This window comes from Scylla paramamosain, chromosome 16 (genome assembly GCF_035594125.1).
Source record: "Scylla paramamosain isolate STU-SP2022 chromosome 16, ASM3559412v1, whole genome shotgun sequence".
Classification (NCBI taxonomy): domain Eukaryota; kingdom Metazoa; phylum Arthropoda; class Malacostraca; order Decapoda; family Portunidae; genus Scylla; species Scylla paramamosain.
The window spans coordinates 20,329,685-20,351,265 of record NC_087166.1 but is presented as its reverse complement, the minus strand read 5'-3'; the positions used below and the strand labels follow the sequence as shown (position 1 = coordinate 20,351,265).

Genomic DNA, 21,581 nt, shown 5'->3' with positions numbered 1-21,581 from the left:
GATAAGGAGATGGCGGCCAACTCCTCCGTTCAGAACGGACTAGTGTAAACCGGGCCTTAGTCTGGCACTCACCACATTGTCTCGCCGCACCATGAGTCCGTGGCGACGGTTTTTGTGAGCGCAGTGAACAAAATTTTCATTGTGTCGTATGGAGACACTCTCGCCTCATTCAGCGTTTCTCTGTTGCAGTACCAGGACATGGGAGGCAGAGTGTAGTAAGCGTCTATAGCACTGAAGAGAGGGTATGGAAGGCACATTAGGAACATTCAGGGTACAAGCAACCTTAACTATACTACTTACAGTGTTTTTGGCCGTGAGTCCAACATAGGAGAGTATCCATATGAAAAATATCATAAGGGAATTATCACTGGCCATAGCTAGCTGATGAATTATCCTATTCACAACACTGAGGCACGCTGGTCGTTGAGAGGAGAGGGCATGAAGCGCTGATTGGGAGTCACAAATGACTACTCCGTTTATTCTATCCTAAGTGAGGAGAATCACAGCTTCCAGGAGGCTATGGAGCTTCAGTATGTAGAACTGGATGCATTAAGGAGTCTGTGGCCGACCCAACCGCCACTTACTGGTGGGTTATTGGTGAGAGAAAACACGGCACATGCTTCACTCTCGTCTGCCAGCACACATCCGTCAACGTTAAGGTGGTGAGCGGAGGGAACCTTGGCAGTCACGCTGGGGATAGTCTCCAGAGTCAGTTGTTTCTGTAGGGAGAGGAGGTCAGCTTTGGAGGGTGGAGTGCAAGAGACAGCTGGTAGAGGTACTCGCCAAGGTGGTAAATCCGAGTCAATTTCTGCAAAAGAAACATCGATGTTGAGTCTAGTTAGAGTGGCACACACCCTTTTAATGAGATAGCGGCCACCCGGTCGAATGAAGGGTTCTGGTGCGTTTGGGACCAACGTCGCTTTGATGACATTGAAGTAATGAGGTGCAAGGTTGGGTAAGAGCACTTTGCTGTGAAGTAGGTGACATTGGTGTAAATTTAAATCGATAAGTGGTGGCAGGTTGAGTTCTAACTGTAGTTTTGATATTTCTGAGTGGTAGATGCCGAGCAACCAAGAATAAATCTCATGACTCGGTTTTGGAATTTTCTAGAGGCTCTAGTGACGATAGTGGAAGCTGATATAAAGCAGGAGAAAGGTAGTCAATGAGAGAGCGCAGGAACAGGATGTTGATAGTCTTGGCTACAGGGATGGAAATTCCAGTGGCATTGTTGGCAAGCCATTTGATGGGGGCGAAGCGCTGCTATAATTTATCCAGGAGGTCTTGAAGGATGGGATAGATTCGTTGCCGTGCAGGTATGGCTCGGGTTATTCGAACCGGTGCACCCAGGTAAATATACAGCATGCAGCGAGGGACAACTTTACCTTCCACAGTAAAGTCTGGAAGTGCTCTTGGGATGCGATATGAAAATATTCTACTCTTTTCCGGAGATATGATAAGGCCACAAGTAGTAGTTGCAGCATAAAAATCATTAAGGAGAAGTTGGAGATCTTGTGGATAAGCTGAATGAATACAAATAACATAAGCATAACAGGTCACTGTTGTTCTGGGGATGTTAGACAGAAGAGACAGGACGCGATGCATAAAGACATTAAACAGAAATGGACTAACAACACCCCAACGGGGAGTCCCCATTTCGTGTCTATGAGGTGTGCTGCACGTTCCTTTATAAAGGACTCGAGCAGTTCTATTGCAAAGATATCCTCGAATCCACTTTAATAAACGGCCTTTAACGTCAAAGTCAACAAGCTGATCAAGGATAACTTGCCTATTTGCAGTATCAAATGCACTCTTAAGATCTATGAATGTAACAACACTAGTGGGGGAGAGAGTCAGGAGTAAAGCTCCTGGAGAGAGAGAGAGAGAGAGAGAGAGAGAGAGAGAGAGAGAGAGAGAGAGAGAGAGAGAGAGAGAGAGAGAGAGAGAGAGAGAGATGCATATTCTTTGCCAATGGTTGTTGTATTTCACATTGCTCTTTGCAAATCTGCAGATTATTATTATTCATAAATTAACTAAAAGAAAACTATTATTATAAAGTACTACATGTCTTCTTGTTATGTCAAGAAATCAAAATTATGTGTCTGTTTCTGAAGGTGTTTGTGGTGTTTCTCTGGGTGCACATTATCATCGTGACGGTAGCATACAGCGCCAACCTGACGGCCTTCTTGACGGTTGAGCGCATTCCCGAGGGAATCACGTCACTGAAGCAGCTCTATGATTCCAAGCTTTTCGTCTATGGCATCGGTGGTCCCTTCTTTGCGGACAACATGGCGGAGTCTGGTAACGAATACGTAAGAGTAAGTGTTCTGTGATAATCTGAAATTGACACACATGACAAACAGCCACTTGAAATTTGTATCCCAATAAAAAAAAAAAAGAATATTATGAAGAAATATTCAAATAAGGAGTTTAAATAGCTGATATTCGAATGTCGCATTTTATTCACTATAAGAAAAAAAAATGGATGTGTTAGAAGTATTACTTTTGCATAGTATTACAACATTGAAAGAATTTAAAAATATATTTCACATCGCCGAAAGTTATGAAGTTATAAAAGGATTTGATAAATACAAAATCTAAATACAAAATAATTGTCATCTTCATTACCATGCTCTCCATTCATCGTTGTTAGGTGCATGTCAATCAAATACCATCTAAGAAAAAAAAAGAAGTTTTATATACTGCAGCTCTGACTGTTCCACCTGCTCTTTACTACTGCTACATTACTCTCATTATGTTATCTTCTAAATTCACGCCAAATACTGCCCATATAGACTGGAAACTCAGTGATGTCAGATTAGCATAGAAAGCTAATAGCATAGCTATAGAAAATTCTTTGACCACTTAACTTCCAAAGGGGAGTATGTTCTCACTCTCTTACCTTTTGCGGAGATCGCCTACCTCGGAGACTTCAGTGTTCACCACAAGCTTTGGCTTTTTTTCTCCCTTCACTGACCATTCTGGTGAACTAGCCTTCAGCTTTGCTATCCTCCACGACCTAGTTCAGTAGGTGCAACACCCTACTCGTATTCCTGACTGTCTTTGAGATACGTCCAACATTCTTGACCTTTTCCTAACCTCTAATCCTTCTGCTTATGCTGATACCCTCTCTTCTCCATTGGGGTCCTCCGATCACAATTTCATATCTGTATCTTGTCCAATCCCCCCTCAGGATCCCCTTAAGCGGAAGTGCCTCTGGCTAGTTGGGGAGGCCTGAGGAGGTATTTTGCTGATTTTCCTTGGAATGATTACTGCTTCCGAGACCCATCTCTATGTACCAAGCGCATAACAGAGGTGATGATGTCTGGCATGCAGGTGTACATTCCTCACTTTTCCTCGACCTAGATCTTTTAAACAATTGGTTTAACATAGCCTGTTCTCGTGCTGTACATGATAGAGAGACGCTTCCATCACCAGAATCTCATGCGCTTTATATTTCTGCCCGGAACCATCCCAAGTCTGTTCTCCAACTAGCTAAAAACTCCTTCATTAATAAAAAGTGTCAAAATCTTTCAAGATCTAACTCCCCTCGTGATTGCTGGCACCTAGCCAAAAAATCTCCAATAACTTTGCTTTTTTCCCTTTCCCTCCTTTATTTCAACCAGATGGCACTACTGCTATTACATATATCTCTAAAGCTTAACTTTTCGCTCAAATCTTTGCTAAAAACGCAACCTTGGACGATTCACGGCTTGTTCCTCCCTCTTCTTCATCCTCTGACCACTTCATGCTACATTTTAAAATTCTTCCCAATGATGTCTTTCATGCTAGCATAAACCCTCGGAAGACTTATGGACCTGATCGGGTCCTTCTTATTGTTCTCCGAAACTGTGCCTTCGTGTTTACACCTTGCATGCTCAAACTCTTTCAACAGTTTTTCAACATCTACCTTTCCTTCTTGCTGGAACTTTGCCTACATTCAGCCTCTTCCTAAAATGAGTGACCGTTCTAATCCCTCAAACCACCTTCCTATTGCTTTAATTTCCAGCTTATCCAAAGTTTCTTAATCCATTCTCAACAGGAAGATTCTTAAACATCTATCACTTCATAACCTTCTATCTGATCGCCAGTATGGGTTCCGTTAAGGTCGCTTTACTGGTGATCTTCTGGCTTTCCTTACTGAGTCTTGATCATCCTCTTTTAGAAATTTTGGTGAAACTTTTGCTGTTACCTTAGACATATCAAAAGCTTTTGAAATAATTTGGCACAAAGCTCTGATTTCTGTTGGTGCTGTGGTAGACAGTCTCTGTTCTTCTCCTAAATCTTTTAACAGTGGTGCTCCCCAGAGTTATGTCCTGTCACCCACTCTCTTCCTGTTATTTATCAATGACCTTCTAAACCAAACTTCTTGTTCTATTCACTCGTACGCTCATGATGCCACTCTGCACTTTTCCACATGTTTTTGAAGACGTCCAACCCTTCAGGAAATAAACAGTTCACTCAGAGAAACCACAGAACGTCTGACGTCTGATCTCTCTACAATTTCTGATTGGGGAAGAAGGCAAACTTGGTATTATTCAGTGCCTCAAAAACTCAATTCCTATATCTGTCAACTCGACACAACCTTCCAGACAACTATCCCCTCTTCTTCAAAGAGAACTCAACTGTCTTCCACTTCTACACTGAACATCCTCGGTCTGTCCTTCTCTTATAATCTAAACTGGAAACTTCACATCTCATCTCCAGCTAAAACAGCTTCTATGAAGTTAGGTGTTCTGAGACATTTTCGCCAGCTTTCTCACCTCCCCAGATGCTAACTTAACCGTCCATGTATGGAATATGCTTTACATGTGTGTTGAGCGGGGAGATCCATTCGCACCGCTCTTTTAGACAAGACATCCAACCCTTCAGGAGATAAATATTTCATGCAGGGAAGCCACAGAACACCTGACTTCTGATCTTTCTAAAATTTCTGATGGGGCAGAGCAGGCTTGCTATTGTTCAATGTCTCAAAAACTCAATTCCTTCATCTATCAACTCGACACAACCATCCAGACAGCTATCCCCTCTTCTTCAGTGACACTCGACTGTCCCCTTGTTCTACACTGAACATCCTCTGTCCGTCCTTTACTTATAATCTGAACTGGAAACTTCACATCTCATCTCTAGCTAAAACAGCTTCTATGAAGTTAGGCGTTCTGAGACGTCTCTGCCAGCTTTTCTCACCCCCCAGCTGCTAACTCTGTACAGGGTCCTTATCCGTCCATGTATGGAGTATGCTTCACATGTTGGGGGGATTCCACTCATAGCGCTCTTCTAGACAGGGTGGAATCAAAAGCTTTTCGCCTCATCAACTCCTCTCCTCTAACTGACTGTCTTCAACCTCTCTATCATCGCCACAATGTTGCATCTCTAGTTGTCTTCTACCGCTATTTTCATGCTAACTGCTCTTCTGATCTTGCTAACTGCATGCCTCCCCTCCTCACGCGGCCTCGCTGTACAAGACTCTTATTTCTCTCATTCCTATTTTGTCCACCTCTCTAATGCAGGAATTAAGCAGTATTCTCAATCATCCATCCCTTTCTCTGGTAAACTCTGGAACACCCTGCATGTTTCTTTATTTCCACCTTCCTATGACTTGAACTCCTTGAAGAGGAAGGTTTCAAGACACTTATTCTTTAATTTTTGACTACTGCTTCGGACCCTATTATCAGTGGCCTTTTTTATAACTATTTTTGTTGCCTTTGGCCGCTGCCCCTCCTTCATAAAAGAGAGAGAGGGAGAGAGAGAGAGAGAGAGAGAGAGAGAGAGAGAGAGAGAGAGAGAGAGAGAGAGAGAGAGAGAGAGAGAGAGAGAGAGAGAGAGAGAGAGAGAGAGAACAACCTACAGGCACCGGATCCTCCAGTGACAGGCTAATCATCTTTAAGAAGGTGGTACCACTGTCTTATGGGAATTGTGGGCATATCATGCAAATTGTGGATATCCGTTTAAGAGGGTATGAGGGTAAATATCAATAAATAAACAAATAATTAAACTGCATCGGTGAAAGTGTAAATACTATTAATTGCAGTTCATGGAAATTGAGGTAAATTTCAATGCAGACAAAATAAAAAAAAAAGAAATCCTATCATCGAAGTCTTAGAGCACAGGTTCACAAATTCATATATCGGCTTTACAAACATTTTTACGGTTGATGTTCTGTATAACTATGGCTTATTAGGGAGAATGGCCTTAAAGCCGGCCTGTAGCCGAGTGCAACCCTCAAACACGGATGGATAGTTTGGAAAAGGAATCTTAGTTACATGTTCCTCAGTCCTCAACATACTTGGTATTAGCGAGCAACACAAGGGAGCTGAGGGAGCAAGTGAACACAGCTATCAGTTGTGCATTTCTTGTTCCTTGGTATAATTATATTTGGTGTTCGTTTCTCTCTCTCTCTCTCTCTCTCTCTCTCTCTCTCTCTCTCTCTCTCTCTCTCTCTCTCTCTCTCTCTCTCTCTCTCTCTCTCTCTCCTTTTCCATACTATTCTTATATTATTGCTATTTATCTATCACAAGTTAATTCGTATATTTGTTTATTTAGTCATTTTATTAACTTTTTTCTTTTTTTACCTACAGGGTTTGGTAAGCCGCTTCGTCCCAATGCCGAGCTCGGAGATAATCTACAGCCACTTGATGAGAGGCCGCGGTGTACATATTGATGCACTCAACCATCTTTCCTATGTCAAATCACTGTACACTGACTCACGTGGTTTCTCTACCTTAAGAATCATCCAGGTAACACTATTTCCCTTTATAGAAAAATGGATATATATATATATATATATATATATATATATATATATATATATATATATATATATATATATATATATATATATATATATATATATATATATATATATATATATATGTATAATCCTGGTAAACTAGCCTTTGACTTTGCTATCCTCCATGACCTAGAGGAACTGGTGCAGCACCCTACTCGTATTCCAAACTGTTTTGGAGATACGCCCAACATTGTTGATATTTTCCTAACCTCTAATCCTTTCGCTAATGCTGTCACCATATCATCTCCGTTGGGCTCCGATCACAACCTCATATCTATACATTGTCCTATCGCTCCAACTCCTCTTCAGGATTCCCCAAAGGGGAGGTGCCTCTTGCGTTTTGACACTACTAATTGGGCGGTACTGAGGCGGTATTATTATGATTTTCCTTGGAATGACTACTGCTTCCGTGTCAGAGACCCATATCTGTGTGCTGAGCTCATAACAAGAGTGATAGTGTCTGTCATGAAGGGTACATTCCTCACTTTGTCTCTTGACCTAAACCTTCCAAACCATGATTTAATTAACACAGTTTGTTTTCGTACTATACATGACCCACAAAAGGTACTTGAGCCTTCCACCACCTGAATCTCATGCACTTTACATTTCTGCCCGGAATCATGCCAAGTATGCTATTCAACTGGCCAAAAACTCCTTCATTAATATAAAGTGTAAAAATCTTTCAAGATCTAACTCATCTTGTGATTTCTGTCACTTAACCAGAATAATATCTAATAGCTTTGCTACTTCAGATTTCCCTTCTTTATCTCAATCTGATGGCACCATTGCCATCTCATTCATTTATTTATTAAAGCTAAACTCATCGCTCATACCTTTGCTAAAGGTATGAACAAAGGTTACCTTTGCTAACTCTACCTTGGAAGATTCACGGCTTGTTCCTCCCTCTCCTCCACCCTCTGACTACTTCATGCTACTCATTAAGATTCCTTGCAGTGATGTTTTTCATGCCCTCCCTGGCCTTAACCCTCGGAAGGCCTATGAGCCTGATGGGGACCCTCCTATTGCTCTCTGAAAATGTGTTTGTGTGCTTGCATCTTGCCAAGTCAAACTCTTCAGTTTTATCTATTAACATCTACCTTTTCTTCTTGCTGGAATTTTACCTACATTTACCCTGTTCCAGAAAAAGGGGACTGTTCTAATCCCTGAAACTACCGTCCTATTCCGTTAACTTTCTGCCTTTTAAGTTTTTGACTATCCTCAACAAGAAGAATCTTAAAAATCTATCACTCCACAACCTACTAACTGATCGTCAGTATGGGTTTTGTTGAAGCAGCTCTACTGATAATCTTCTGGATTTTCTTACTGAGTTTTGATCATCTTCTTTTCGAGAATTTTGGTGAAACTTTTGGTGTTGCCTTAGACATATGGAAAGCTTTTGATACAGACTGGCATGAACTATCTCCTACAGTTTCTATCCTTCTCTCTGCAGCTTCATATCAAGTTTCTTTTTTGACTGTTCTGTTTCTGCTGTGGTAGGCGGCCACTGTTCTTCTAAATCTATTAGCAGTAGTGTTCCTCAGGATTCTGGCTTGTCCCCCACTCTCTTCCTACAATTCATCTATGATCGTCAAAACATAAGTTTTTTTCTTATCTACTCCTACGCTAGTGATAGCTCGCTGCACTTTTCCTGGACGTCTTTTCGTAGACGTCTTACCCATCAGGAAGTAAACAGTTCACGAAGAGAAGCCACAGGACACTTGACTGTTGAGCTTTCTAAAATTTCTGATTCGACCAAAACGAACTTAGTATTGTCCAGTGCCTCAAAAACTCAATTCCTCCATTTATGAACTAAACACAACCTTTCATATGACTATCCTGTTTTCTTCAGTGACACTTAACTGTTCCCATCTTCTACAGTGAATATCCTCGATCTACCCTTTACTTATAATTTCAACTGGAAACTTTACATTTCATTACTAGTGAAAACAGCTTCTATGAAGTTGGGGCTCCAAGCCATGTGTGCCAGTTTTTCTCACACACTTCTCCCTCAGCTGTTAAGGCTTTAGTGGCATTATCTGTCCATTATACGTCATTATCTGAATTAAGTATGCTTGACATGATTTTGTTTTAGGAGGGTCAACTCCTTATATCAACTCATCTCTTGTAACTGACTGTCTTCAGCTGCAATGTTGCATCTCATCCCCTTTTTTACAGCTATTTTCACGCTAACTGTTCTTTTCATCATGCTAACTGCATACCTCCCATCCTCCCGCGGCCTCGCTGCATAAGACTTTCTTCTTTCTCTCATTCCTATTCTGTTCACTTCTCTAATGCAAGAGTTAACCAGTATTCTGTCATTCATCCCTTTCTCTAGAAAAATCTCGAACTCCCTACCTTCTGTACTTCGTACTTCCTATGATTTGAATTATTTAAAAAGTGAGGTTTTATGATAATTAGCCTTCAATATATATATATATATATATATATATATATATATATATATATATATATATATATATATATATATATATATATATATATATATATATATATATATATATATATATATATATATATATATATATATATATATATATATGTATATATATATATATACACACACACACAGGGTGTAATGCGAGTTTCTGCAAATACTGAAAGGAGCGAAAGAATGTGTAATTTTAAGAAGAATATGTTCTATAAACGTATGCGTTTTAAGGCTTTGTTTACCCGTTAGAGTTGAAAATGTATGGGACCCATGGGTGTGCTATGTGTGTAGCTATGAGGTGACGGACAGCCAGTTGCATTGTCACTGCGTTGAAGGTGGCATTTGGTCAAATTACGAATGGTTTAATCTTATTTTTTGCAGGCTGTGAAAATGACACCCTGAGATTGACAACGACTGATGACTGACGTGGCGTTATCACTCATTCAGCTGTTTTCAAGGTCGCTCGGACTGGCTACTCCCTCGCTATGATGATGCCACGTAGCATTTTATAAGAGTACTTTTAATCAACACAATAATGTTGTCGTGTAATGCTTATCGGTAAATTACATGTTTTTTAATACCATTTGTCTTGTTATAAGATACTGTACTATTAAACCATTATTAATTCGACCAAGTGGCACCACGTCTGTCTGCCCGTCACCTCATAGGTACACGTATAGCACACCCGTGAATCCCATACATTTTGAAATCCTGTAACGGGTAAACGAAGCCTTAGAATGCATATGTGTATAGAACATTTTCTACTTAGAATTAGACATTCTTTCACCTCTTTCAGTATTTGCAGAGACCCACGTTACACCCTGTGTGTGTATGTATATATATATATATATATATATATATATATATATATATATATATATATATATATATATATATATATATATATATATATATATATATATATATTTATTTATTTATTTATTTATTTATTTATTGTTAAACAGCCAACGAGGTAACTACTTAATTATAAGCTATTAAACAAATCAGTATAAGCAATATCTCTAGTTCTTTAAGATTTAAAGCTATGCATTAAAAAAAAAAATTGAAAGTGTGAAGACATCTTTTCCGCTAACAGCAAAAAAAAGGACTCATTTAGTTTGAAGGTAAGAGTTCACAATTCATTACATTGGGATGAAGAAAAACTTAACTCTTCAGATTGATGAACATAAAGGTGTTTCACTTAGTACATCCAAACCCTTAACACAACCATCTTTCTCTTTGATTCATGCTCGCTGTGATGAGCCTGAACATGAGTTTTCTAACAGTAACTTTAAAATTCTAAAATATAATGAATCATTATATTTTAAACATAATAACCCTGAATTAAATAATCAAACGACGTCACTCCTACTATATATCAGTTAAATGACACATTGTCTCGGTACAGTTCGAGACTTCCATAGTTTGTTTCTTATAGTTTTTTCTTCCCTATGTTTCTCTTGTCTGTCAGTCTCTCTCCTGTTCCTCTCACTGGTAACCACACCTTGTCATTAGTTTATAGATTTATCTAATATAAACTTAATGTAAACTTTGAGACTATTAGTATACTTAATGTAAATTTTTTGTAAACTTTTGAGACTATGTTAAAATATTTTAGATAGTATCTGTGTTGGTACATTTGATATATTTTATAATGTATATATATATATATCGTTTTCAGCTTCCTGATGATGCCGTGTCTTGTCATATATATATATATATATATATATATATATATATATATATATATATATATATATATATATATATATATATATATATATATATATATATATATATATATATATATATATATATATATATATATATATATATATATATATATATATATATATATATATATATATATATATATATATATATATATATATATATTTTTTTTTTTTTTTTATAATATATATTTTTCTTACAGCCCATGGAGTTCATTGTTCTCAAAAAAGAAAGTCTTAACAGAATGATTAGAAGACAAAGGAAATTCAGAGATGGGAACGAAATAACAGATGGACTTAGGGATTGAGAGGTTATTAGAGGGATTAGTGTTAAGAGGGGAGAGATTGGTTTTAGCCAAAGAAGAAAATATCGTTTTAATGGGAACTGACACTAATCCCGATTTATTGGCAAAAAGTATACACTAGTTTTGCAACGGTACGTTCGATAGTGCTCCTGACGACCATCAACTCTATACCATCCATGCTCTCCTTAGAGAAAACTGCATTACGAAATCTAAAACTCAAGATATTTTCTAAACTTAAGAAACGCGTGTTATGGAGCCTAATTCAGTAACCGTTGATTTTGAAAAAGCTGCAATAAGTAGCATAGAAAAGATTTTTCCTAACTCTCAAAACTTTTCAAGATCTAACTCCCCTCGTGACTTCTGGCATCTAGCCAAAAATATCTCCACTAACTTTGCTTCTTCTTATTTCCCTCTTTTATTTCAACCAGATGGCACCACTGCTATCACATCTATTACTAAAGCTGAACTCTTCGCTCAAACTTTTGCTAAAAACTCTACCTTGGACGATTCTGGGCTTGTTCCTCACTCTCCTCCACCCTCTGACTACTTCATGCTACCTATTAAAATTCTTCGCAATGATGTTTTCCATGCCCTTGCTGGCCTAAACCCTCGGAAGGCTTATGGACCTGATGGGATCCCTCCTATTGTTCTCCGAAACTGTGCCTCCGTGCTTGCACCTTGCCTAGTCAAACTCTTTCAGCTCTGTCTGTCAACATTTTCCTTTTTTTCTTGCTGGAAGTTTGCCTACATTCAGCCTGTTCCTGAAAAGGGTGACCGTTCTAATCGATCAAACTACCGTCCTATTGCTTTAATTTCCTGCCTATCTAAAGTGTTTGAATCTATCCTCAACAGGAAGATTCTTAAACATCTATTACTTTACAACCTTCTATCTTATTGCCAGTATGGGTTCCGTCAAGTAGGAAGTTTGCCTACATTCAGCCTGTTCCTAAAAAGGGTGACCGTTTTAATCCCTCAAACTACCATCCTATTGCTTTAATTTCTTGCCTATCTAAAGATTTTGAATTTATCCTCAACAGGAGGATTCATAAACATCTATTACTTCACAACCATCTATCTGATCGCCAGTATGGGTTCCGTCAAGGCCGCTCTACTGGTGATCTTCTGGCTTTCTTTACTGAATCTTTGTCATTCTCTTTTAGAGATTTTAGTGAAACTTTTGTTGTTGCCTTGGACATATCAAAAGCTTTTGATAGAGTCTGGCACAAAGCTTTGATTTCCAAACTACCCTCCTACAGCTTCTATCCTTCTCTCTGTAACTTCATCTCAAGTTTTCTTTCTGACCGTTCAATTGCTGCTGTGGTAGACGGTCACTGTTCTTCTCCTAAATCTATTAACAGTGGTATTCATCAGGGTTCTGTCCTGTCGCCTAGTCTCTTCTTATTATTCATTAATGATCTTCTAAACCAAACTTATTGTCCTATCCACTCCTACGCTGATGATACCAAGCTGCACTTTTTCCACGTCTTTTCATAGACGTCCAACCCTTCAGGAGGTAGACACATCACGCAGGGAAGCCACAAAACGCTTGACTTCTGATCTTTCTAAAATTTCTGATTGGGGCAGAGCAAACTTGGTATTGTTCAATGCCTCAAAAACTCAATTCCTCCATCTATGAACTTGACACAACCTTCCAGACAACTATCCCCTCTTCTTCAGTGACACTCAATTGTCCCCTTCTTCTACACTGAACATACTTGGTCTGTCCTTTACTTATAATCTGAACTGGAAACTTCACATCTCATCTCTAGCTTCTATGAAGTTAGGCGTTCTGAGACATCTCCGACAATTTTTCTCACCCAGCTGCTAACTCTGTACAAGGACCTTATCCGTCCATGTATGGAGTATGCTTCACATGTCTGGGGGGGTTCCACTCATACTGCTCTTTTAGACAGGGTGGAATCAACAGCTTTTCGTCTCATCAACTCCTCTCCTCTAACTGACTGTTTTCAGTCTCTCTCTCACCGCCGCAATGTTGCATCTTCTATCGCTATTTTCATGTTAACTGCTCTTCTGAGATTGCTAACTGCATGCCTCCCCTCCTCCAGTGGCCTCGCTGCACAAGACTTTCTTCTTTCTCTCACCCCTATTCTGTCCACCTCTCTAATGCAAGAGTTAACCAGTATTCTCAATCATTCATTCCTTTCTCTGGTAAACTCTGGAACTCCCTGCCTGCTTCTGTATTTCCACCTTCCTATGACTTGATTTCCTGCAAGAGGGAGGTTTCAAGACACTTATCCACCAATTTTTGACTACTGCTTTGACCCTTTTATGGGATTGGCATTTCAGTGGGCATTTTTTTTATTGGATTTATTGGCCCTTGGCCAGTGTCCCTCCTACATAAAAAAAAAAAAACATCCCGATGTTTATATATATATATATATATATATATATATATATATATATATATATATATATATATATATATATATATATATATATATATATATATATATATATATATATATATATATATATATATATATATATATATATATATATATATATATATATATATATATATATATATATATATATATATATATATATATATATATATATATATATATATATATATATATATATATATATATATATATATATATATATATATATATATATATATATATATATATATATATATTTTATTTCGGTCAATGCTTTTGGGTATTGTGGCCTGCAAAATTGGTATAATGAGCCAATGAATGCTTTCCTAATAAAAAATCTTACAGCACTGACGTTCGTTCCAAAGGAGGATGTCATAAACGTATTTAATGAATTAATGGCTTCATTAGATGAGGAAAATTTCTTGTCTACTTTGAAACTACTTGGTTAGATGCTGTACAAAGGGCAAGGCGACGCCGTCCAAGTTTTGATATCTCCTTACGGAATGTAAGAGAAAAGACCTTGCTAAGAATACCACGCATAAATAATTCAGTTGAAGGTTGGCACCGCACATTTCAACAACGAATGTCAAACGTTCATCTAAATTTATCTCGCATTATGACCAAACTCAAAAGAAGGAACAACATGATTGGGAACTAACAATACAACAGGTTTTATGCGGTATTGTGCCTAGAAACAAAAAAAAAAAAAAAAAAAAATATGCAATTGTTAATGAATAGTTAAAAAAGCTCACGGATGACCATACAAACGGAGATGGACTACAGTACCCACATGCCATTGCACAAAATTTGTAAGTTTTATATCTATTTTAATAAAATGTGTTTTTCTTTTTATTTTAATAGAACCAATGTTAATCCTGAAATAAATTTTTTTAATAATTTTATTTATTGCTTTTTATTTTAATATGTTAAAGTTCCTTAAAAAAAATCTGAAGTAAAAACTATATATATATATATATATATATATATATATATATATATATATATATATATATATATATATATATATATATATATATATATATATATATATATATATTAAAATCATAATCGTGAGAGAGAGAGAGAGAGAGAGAGAGAGAGAGAGAGAGAGAGAGAGAGAGAGAGAGAAACTCTCTCTCTTTCAATATATATATATATATATATATATATATATATATATATATATATATATATATATATATATATATATATATATATATATATATATATATATATATACTTATGAGTCTTCGTGTGATCGAAGACACACGAAGACTCATAAGTACACACCGATATATATATCACGTCCTATTGAGGCAAGTGCGACGCTGATACCCCATGTGCTATCTCTCTCTCTCTCTCTCTCTCCTGGTCGTTCCCACGTGCTCCCACGTGACTCCTCCCTGTGGCTTCACCCTGCTCCACGCCACGCCCTGCTGCATTGGTCGTCGTTCATACTTGCTTCCGAGGAGTGGGTGTCCCTTGGCTCCTCCTCCACGACCTAGAGCAATTGGTGCAACACCCTACTCGCATTCCTGACCGTCTTGGAGATACGGCCAACATTCTTGACCTTTTCCTGACCTCTAATCCTTCTGCTTATCCTGTCACCCTTTCTTCTGCGTTGGGCTCCTCCGATCACAATCTCATATCTGTATCTTGTCCTATCGCTCCAATCCCTCTTCAGGATCCCCTTAAGCGAAGGTCCCTCTGGCGTTTTGCCTCTGCTAGTTGAGGGGACCTGAGGAGGTATTTTGCTGATTTTCCTTGGAATGACTACTGCTTCCGTGTCAGAGACCCGTCTTGGTGTGCTGAGCGCATAACAGAGGTGATAGTGTCTGGGATGGAGGCGTACATTCCTCACTCTTTTTCTCGTCCTAAACCTTCTAAACCTTGGTTTAACACAGCTTGTTCTCGTGCTATACATGATAGAGAGGTGGCCCACAAAAAGTACTCAAGACTTCATCACCAGAATCTCATGCACTTTATATTTCTGCCCGGAACCATGCCAAGTATGTTCTCCAACTAGCTAAAAACTCCTTCAAAGTGTCAAAACCTTTCAAGATCTTGTTCTCTTCTAGAGTTTACCAGAGAAAGGGATGAATGATTTAGAATACTAGTTAACTCTTGCGTTAGAGAGGTGGACAGAATAGGGGTGAGAGAAAGAAGAAAGTCTTGTGCAGGGAGGCCGCGGGAGGAGGGGAGGCATGCAGTTAGCAAGATCAGAAGAGCAGTTAGCATGAAAATAGCGGTAGAAGATAGCTAGAGATGCAACATTGCGGCGATGAGAGAGAGGCTGAAGACAGTCAGTTAGATGAGAGGAGTTGATGAGACGAAAAGCTTTTGATTCCACCCTGTCTAGAAGAGCAGTATGAGTGGAACCGCCCCCCAGACATGTGAAGCATACTCCATACATGGACGAATAAGGCCCTTGTACAGAGTTAGCAGCTGGGGGTGGGTGAAAAAAACTGGCGGAGACGTCTCAGAACGCCTAACTTCATAGAAGCTGTTTTAGCTAGAGATGAGATGTAAAATTTCCAGTTCAGATTATAAGTAAAGGACAGACCAAGGATGTTCAGTGTAGAAGAGGGGGACAGTTGAGTGTCATTGAAGAAGAGGGGATAGTTGTCTGGAAGGTTGTGTCGAGTTGATAGATGGAGGAATTGAGTTTTTGAGGCATTGAACAATACCAATTTTGCTCTGCCCCAATCAGAAATTTTAGAAAGATCAGAAGTCAAGCGTTTTGTGGCTTCCCTGCGTGATATGTTTACCTTCTGAAGGGTTGGACGTCTATGAAAAGACGTGGAAAAAGTGCAGGGTGGTATCATCAGCGTAGGAGTGGATAGGACAAGAAGTTTGGTTTAAAAGATCATTAATGAATAATAACAAGAGAATGGGTGACAGGACAGAACCCTGAGGAACACCACTGTATTATATTTAGGAGAAGAGCAGTGACCGTCTACCACAGCAGCAATAAAACGGTCAAAAAGGAAACTTGAGATGAATTTACAGAGAGAAGGATAGAAGCTGTAGGAGGGCAGTTTGAAAATCGAAGTTTTGTGCCAGACTCTATCAAATGTTTTTGATATGTCCAAGGCAACAGCAAAAGTTTCACCAAAATCTCTAAAAGAGGATGACCAAGACTCAGTAAGGAAAGCCAGAAGATCATCAGTAGAGCGGCCTTGACGGAACCCATACTGGCGATCAGATAGAAGGTTGTGAAGTGATAGATGTTTAAGAATCTTCCTGTTGAGGATAGATTCAAAAACTTTAGATAGGCAAGAAATTAAAGCAATAGGATGGTAGTTTGAGGGATTAGAACGGTCACCCTTTTTAGGAACAGGTTGAATGTATGCAAACTTCCAGCAAGAAGGAAAGGTAGATGTTGACAGACAGAGCTGAAATAGTTTGACTAGGCAAGGTGCAAGCACGGAGGCACAGTTTCGGAGAACAATAGGAGGGACCCCATCAGGTTCATAAGCCTTCTGAGGGTTTAGGCCAGCGAGGGCATGGAAATCATCATTGCGAAGAATTTTAATAGGTGGCATGAAGTAGTCAGAGGGTGGAGGAGAGGGAGGAACAAGCCCAGAATCGTCCAAGATAGAGTTTTTAACAAAGTTTTGAGTTCAGCTTTAGAAATAGATGTGATAGCAGTGGTGCCATCTGGTTGAAATAGAGGAGGGTAAGAAGAAGTAGCAAAGTTATTGGTGATATTTTTGGCTAGATGCCAGAAGTCACGAGGGGAGTTAGATCTCGAAAGGTTTTGACATTTTCTGTTAATGAAGAAATTTTTGGCTAGTTCGAGAGCAGACTTGGCATGGTTCGGGGCAGAAATATAAAGTGCATGAGATTCTGGTGATGGAAGGCTTAAGTACTTTTTGTGGGCCACCTCTCTATCATGTATAGCACGAGAACAAGCTGTGTTAAACCAAGGTTTAGAAATTTTAGGACGAGAAAAAGAGTGAGGAATGTACGCCTCCTTGCCAGCCACTATCACCTCTGTTATGCGCTCAGCACACAAAGACGGGTCTCTGACACAGAAGCAGTAGTCATTCCAAGGAAAATCAGCAAAATACCTCCTCAAGTCCCCCCAACTAGTAGAGGCAAAACGCCAGAGGCACCTTCGCTTAGGGGGATCTTGAGGAGTGATTGGAGCGATAGGAGAAGATAAAGATATGAGATTGTGATCGGAGGATCCCAACGGAGAAGAAAGGGTGACGGCATAAGCAGAAGGATTAGAGGTCAGGAAAAGGTCAAGAATGTTGGGCGCATCTCAAAGACGGTCAGGAATACGAGTAGGGTGTTGCACCAATTGCTCTAGGTCATGGAGGATAGTAAAGTTGTAGGCTAGTTCACCAGGATAGTCAGTGAAGGGAGAGGAAAGCCAAAGCTGGTAGTGAACATTGAAGTCTCCAAGAATGGAGGTCTCTGCAAAAGGGAAGAGGGTCAGAATGTGCTCCACTTTGGAAGTTAAGTAGTCAAAGAATTTCCTATAGTCAGAGGAGTTAGATGAGAGGTATACAGCACAGATAAATTTAGTATGAGAGTGACTCTGTAGTCGTAGCCAGATGGTGGAAAACTCGGAAGATTCAAGAGCGTGGGCACGAGAGCAGGTTAAGTCATTGCGCACATAAACGCAGCATTCAACTTTGAATCGAAAATGAGGATAGAGAAAGTAGGAGGGAAAAGAAAAGGGGCTACTGTCAGTTGCCTCAGACACCTGAGTTTCAGTGAGGAAAAGAAGATGAGGTTTAGAAGGGGAGAGGTGGTGTTCTACAGATAAAAAAATTAGATCTTAGACTGTGAATGTTCCAGAAGTTAATGAAGAAAAAGTTGAGGGGTGTGTCAAGACTCTTAGGGTCGTCGACAGAAAGGCAGTCCGACCTGGGGACATTTATGGTCCCCTCCCCAGATGGGGATTCCGAGGCTGGTGTAGGAGTCGCCATGATGATTTAAAAATTTTTGAGTGAAGGGTGTGTGTGTTATTAGGTGCTTGTAGTTTTGTGTGGAGGAAGAGAGATGTCTTTAGAAGGCAGGCTGGGACTGCCGTCATGTGTTGTGTGTTGTAAGGTCACAGCTGGGTTTAATGATAAGTTCACAGCACCCCCTGAACAGTGCTTAAGACCTAACTGGGAGTAATTATCGTTTCGGCAGGTGTCTACTGCCTCCTCCTCCTGAATTGATCACTCAACTCCAAGGCTCAAATTGGTTTACAAATGACTCACTCATATCAGATGGGTTAAGAGGCTAATAGCTTATATCTTGTTCACATCCTTTTATCGATGCTCCCATTTTCCAGGTCGCAGTGACATCGAATTTCACAAATCAGACTACATATATGACGTCTACAAAGTCATTTTTGATAAGCGTCCCTTTCCCATCTCTGAACCTGTTCGAGCTCTTGTTGCTTACTCATCTGACTCACTCATCTCTCCCCATCACCCACCTTCCCGTTCTCCTTCTCGTAGACGTTACATTAGACGTACATCCCCTTCATCTTGCTATCAGTATACTCGATTGAAATCAAGATCAAGAAATGTCACCAGCAACCATTGCAAGCTGCCAGGTCATGTTCTTCCACAGTGTAGAGTTGTTCTCGATAGTTCAGGAAGGCACTCCTTCAATCCTGAAACTTTCTGTTCCTTCCACACAAGGATAGGTCACTTCTTACAAGATTGCAGGCATTATCATGCACAATCTCAGTCTCCACAAACATCGTCGGAAAACTCTTTACGCCCTTCCCTAACAAATCCATCATGATATCGCCTGTCCTGAAGTCTTCTTACTATGTACCTAAACATCGTACAAAACACAAGGTATGCTTCACACATCCTCCTTTCTTTAATTAACATTCGATATGCTGGATTATTCTGTGGCATTATCACAGATGTTACGCGTCACTCTGTATCACACAAAGTCCTCTTTGACACAAGTGCTGCAGTTAATCTTATCAAAATGGATGTATTTCAGAAACTTTCTTCCTATTCCCAAGATCTCATCACTACATTACCTCCTGATGTTAATCTCAATGGTATATCTGGGAAAATTTTCTTACCTTATGGGAAAGTACTCTTATCATTATCTTTATCACCCCAGAAACCAGACATATATGATTATTTTTATATTGCATCTGATGTATCTTTGAATGCTGATCTTCTCATAGGCTTCAACCCCCATGTGGAAATATTATATCAGTTTTTTCCCTCCCATCAATGAAATCGCTCAAGGGGATACTTATATTCCTACTGTTCTTCCCTCTGATGCTTCCTCTCTTGCTGGCGTAGTGACATCTATTGCAACTCTTCTTTCTACTAGCTATCAGACGTTATCTACACCGGATTCCTGTGTTATGTCACCTAATTTGCCTGTCTCATAGCCTTATTCTCAATGAACTTCCCAGTCAGATCACGGTGTAACTCCTTGTAAACACATCTTCCTAGCAGATCCGTTAACTCTATCTGAATGTGCTTTACATGTTGTAAACGCTAAGGTTCAATCTGCTGTATCAGGCACTGATATCCTCTGTTATGCACAACAATCTCCATGCAAATGTGTTGAGTTAGAATCCGTTCTTACCATATTCGATGAAAATGGATTTTGCAAAATCGGGCTGAAAAAATGTCACATCTACGCCTGTCAGACTCAAAGCAGGTGTGCTACTCGGAGAAGCCTTGCCTTACTCTGAGAAAGTTGTAATCTTGGATGATTTATCTTCTTCTTCTATCAGTAATGTATCTGCATCTGATTGCCATGACATGTCTTCTCTCCCGCCTGTCACGGATGATCACATATCTCTACTTGATTTCCCAGAATCTCAACATGAATTACTCACTCTCCTAAATTCTTTGAGGAACGTTGTCTCGCTCCCTGATGAACCTCTGAGCCCCACAGACGTCATCACCCATGATATTCATCTGACGCCTGGGTCCAGACCATCTTACACCCCCAGCTAAAGGGTGCCACACAGTCGTGTTCTGCTTGATGAAGCTGTGCGAGGTATGTTACTTCAGGATGTAGTGGAACCTGCCTGTTTACCTCGTAACGCTCCTTTGTAACTCGTTCCAAAGAAACAAGGCAATTGGCGTGTTGTTGTCGACTTCAGAAAACTCAACGCATCTACCATTGCTGACCGTTATCCAATACCGAGATTAGGTGATCTTCAGTCTCTTTGAGACTTACACTCAGGATTCTTCCAAGTTGAATTAGAGGAAACTTCACGGCCATATACTGCTTTCACACGAAGACTCGTAAGTACACACCGATATAAGAATATCACTTCCTATCGAGGCAAGTGCGACGCTGATATCCCACGTGCTCTCTTTCTCTATCTCTCTCTCTCTCCTGGCCGCTCCCACGTGCTCCCACATGAGTCCTCTACTACCTCCTCTGGCCAATTTATAATAAAACGCATGGCCCAAGGTCTACGTATATCGCCTCTAACGTTTCAGAGGCTGATGAATTCTGTTCTCTCAGGCCTTATCGGAAAAAGTGTGTTCTGCTTCCTTGATGACAGTATCATTGCATCAAAGTCTTTACATGATCATTTTCAGACGCTGTTTCTCGTGCTGTCACGCTTTCAAGCTGCTGGCTTAAAGTTCAAACTCAGAAAATGTTCGTTTCTCAAACAGCAAGTCAAATTCCTTGGCCACAAAGTCGATAGAGATGATATTCACATTTTAGATGACAAGATAAATGCTGTGAAAAATTTCCCTGTTCCTACTAATATCGATCAAATCAAACAATTCTTCTTATCGCTTAACCTCTCACTCATTTGCTCAAACAAAATGATGCATTTATCTGGTCTTAAAAGAAACAAGATGCCTTTGATCTTCCTAAAACTGCCTTGTGTAAAGCACCTGTTCTTGCTTTTCCAAATTTTGAGAAAGATTTCATCTTATACACTGACGC

The 21,581-nt window shown here is 39.5% G+C and overlaps 1 protein-coding gene across 1 annotated transcript in view; it reads left to right on the top strand.

Moving 5' to 3' along the window:
* The window catches only part of LOC135107824 (ionotropic receptor 93a-like), a 101,233-nt gene that overhangs the window by 64,664 nt on the left and 14,988 nt on the right, over positions 1 to 21,581 (top strand). The window contains exons 7-8 of the mRNA XM_064018113.1: positions 2,112 to 2,315; positions 6,576 to 6,734. Of these exons, the coding sequence (XP_063874183.1) occupies positions 2,112 to 2,315; positions 6,576 to 6,734 (363 nt within the window). The remainder of the gene's footprint in view (positions 1 to 2,111; positions 2,316 to 6,575; positions 6,735 to 21,581) is intronic.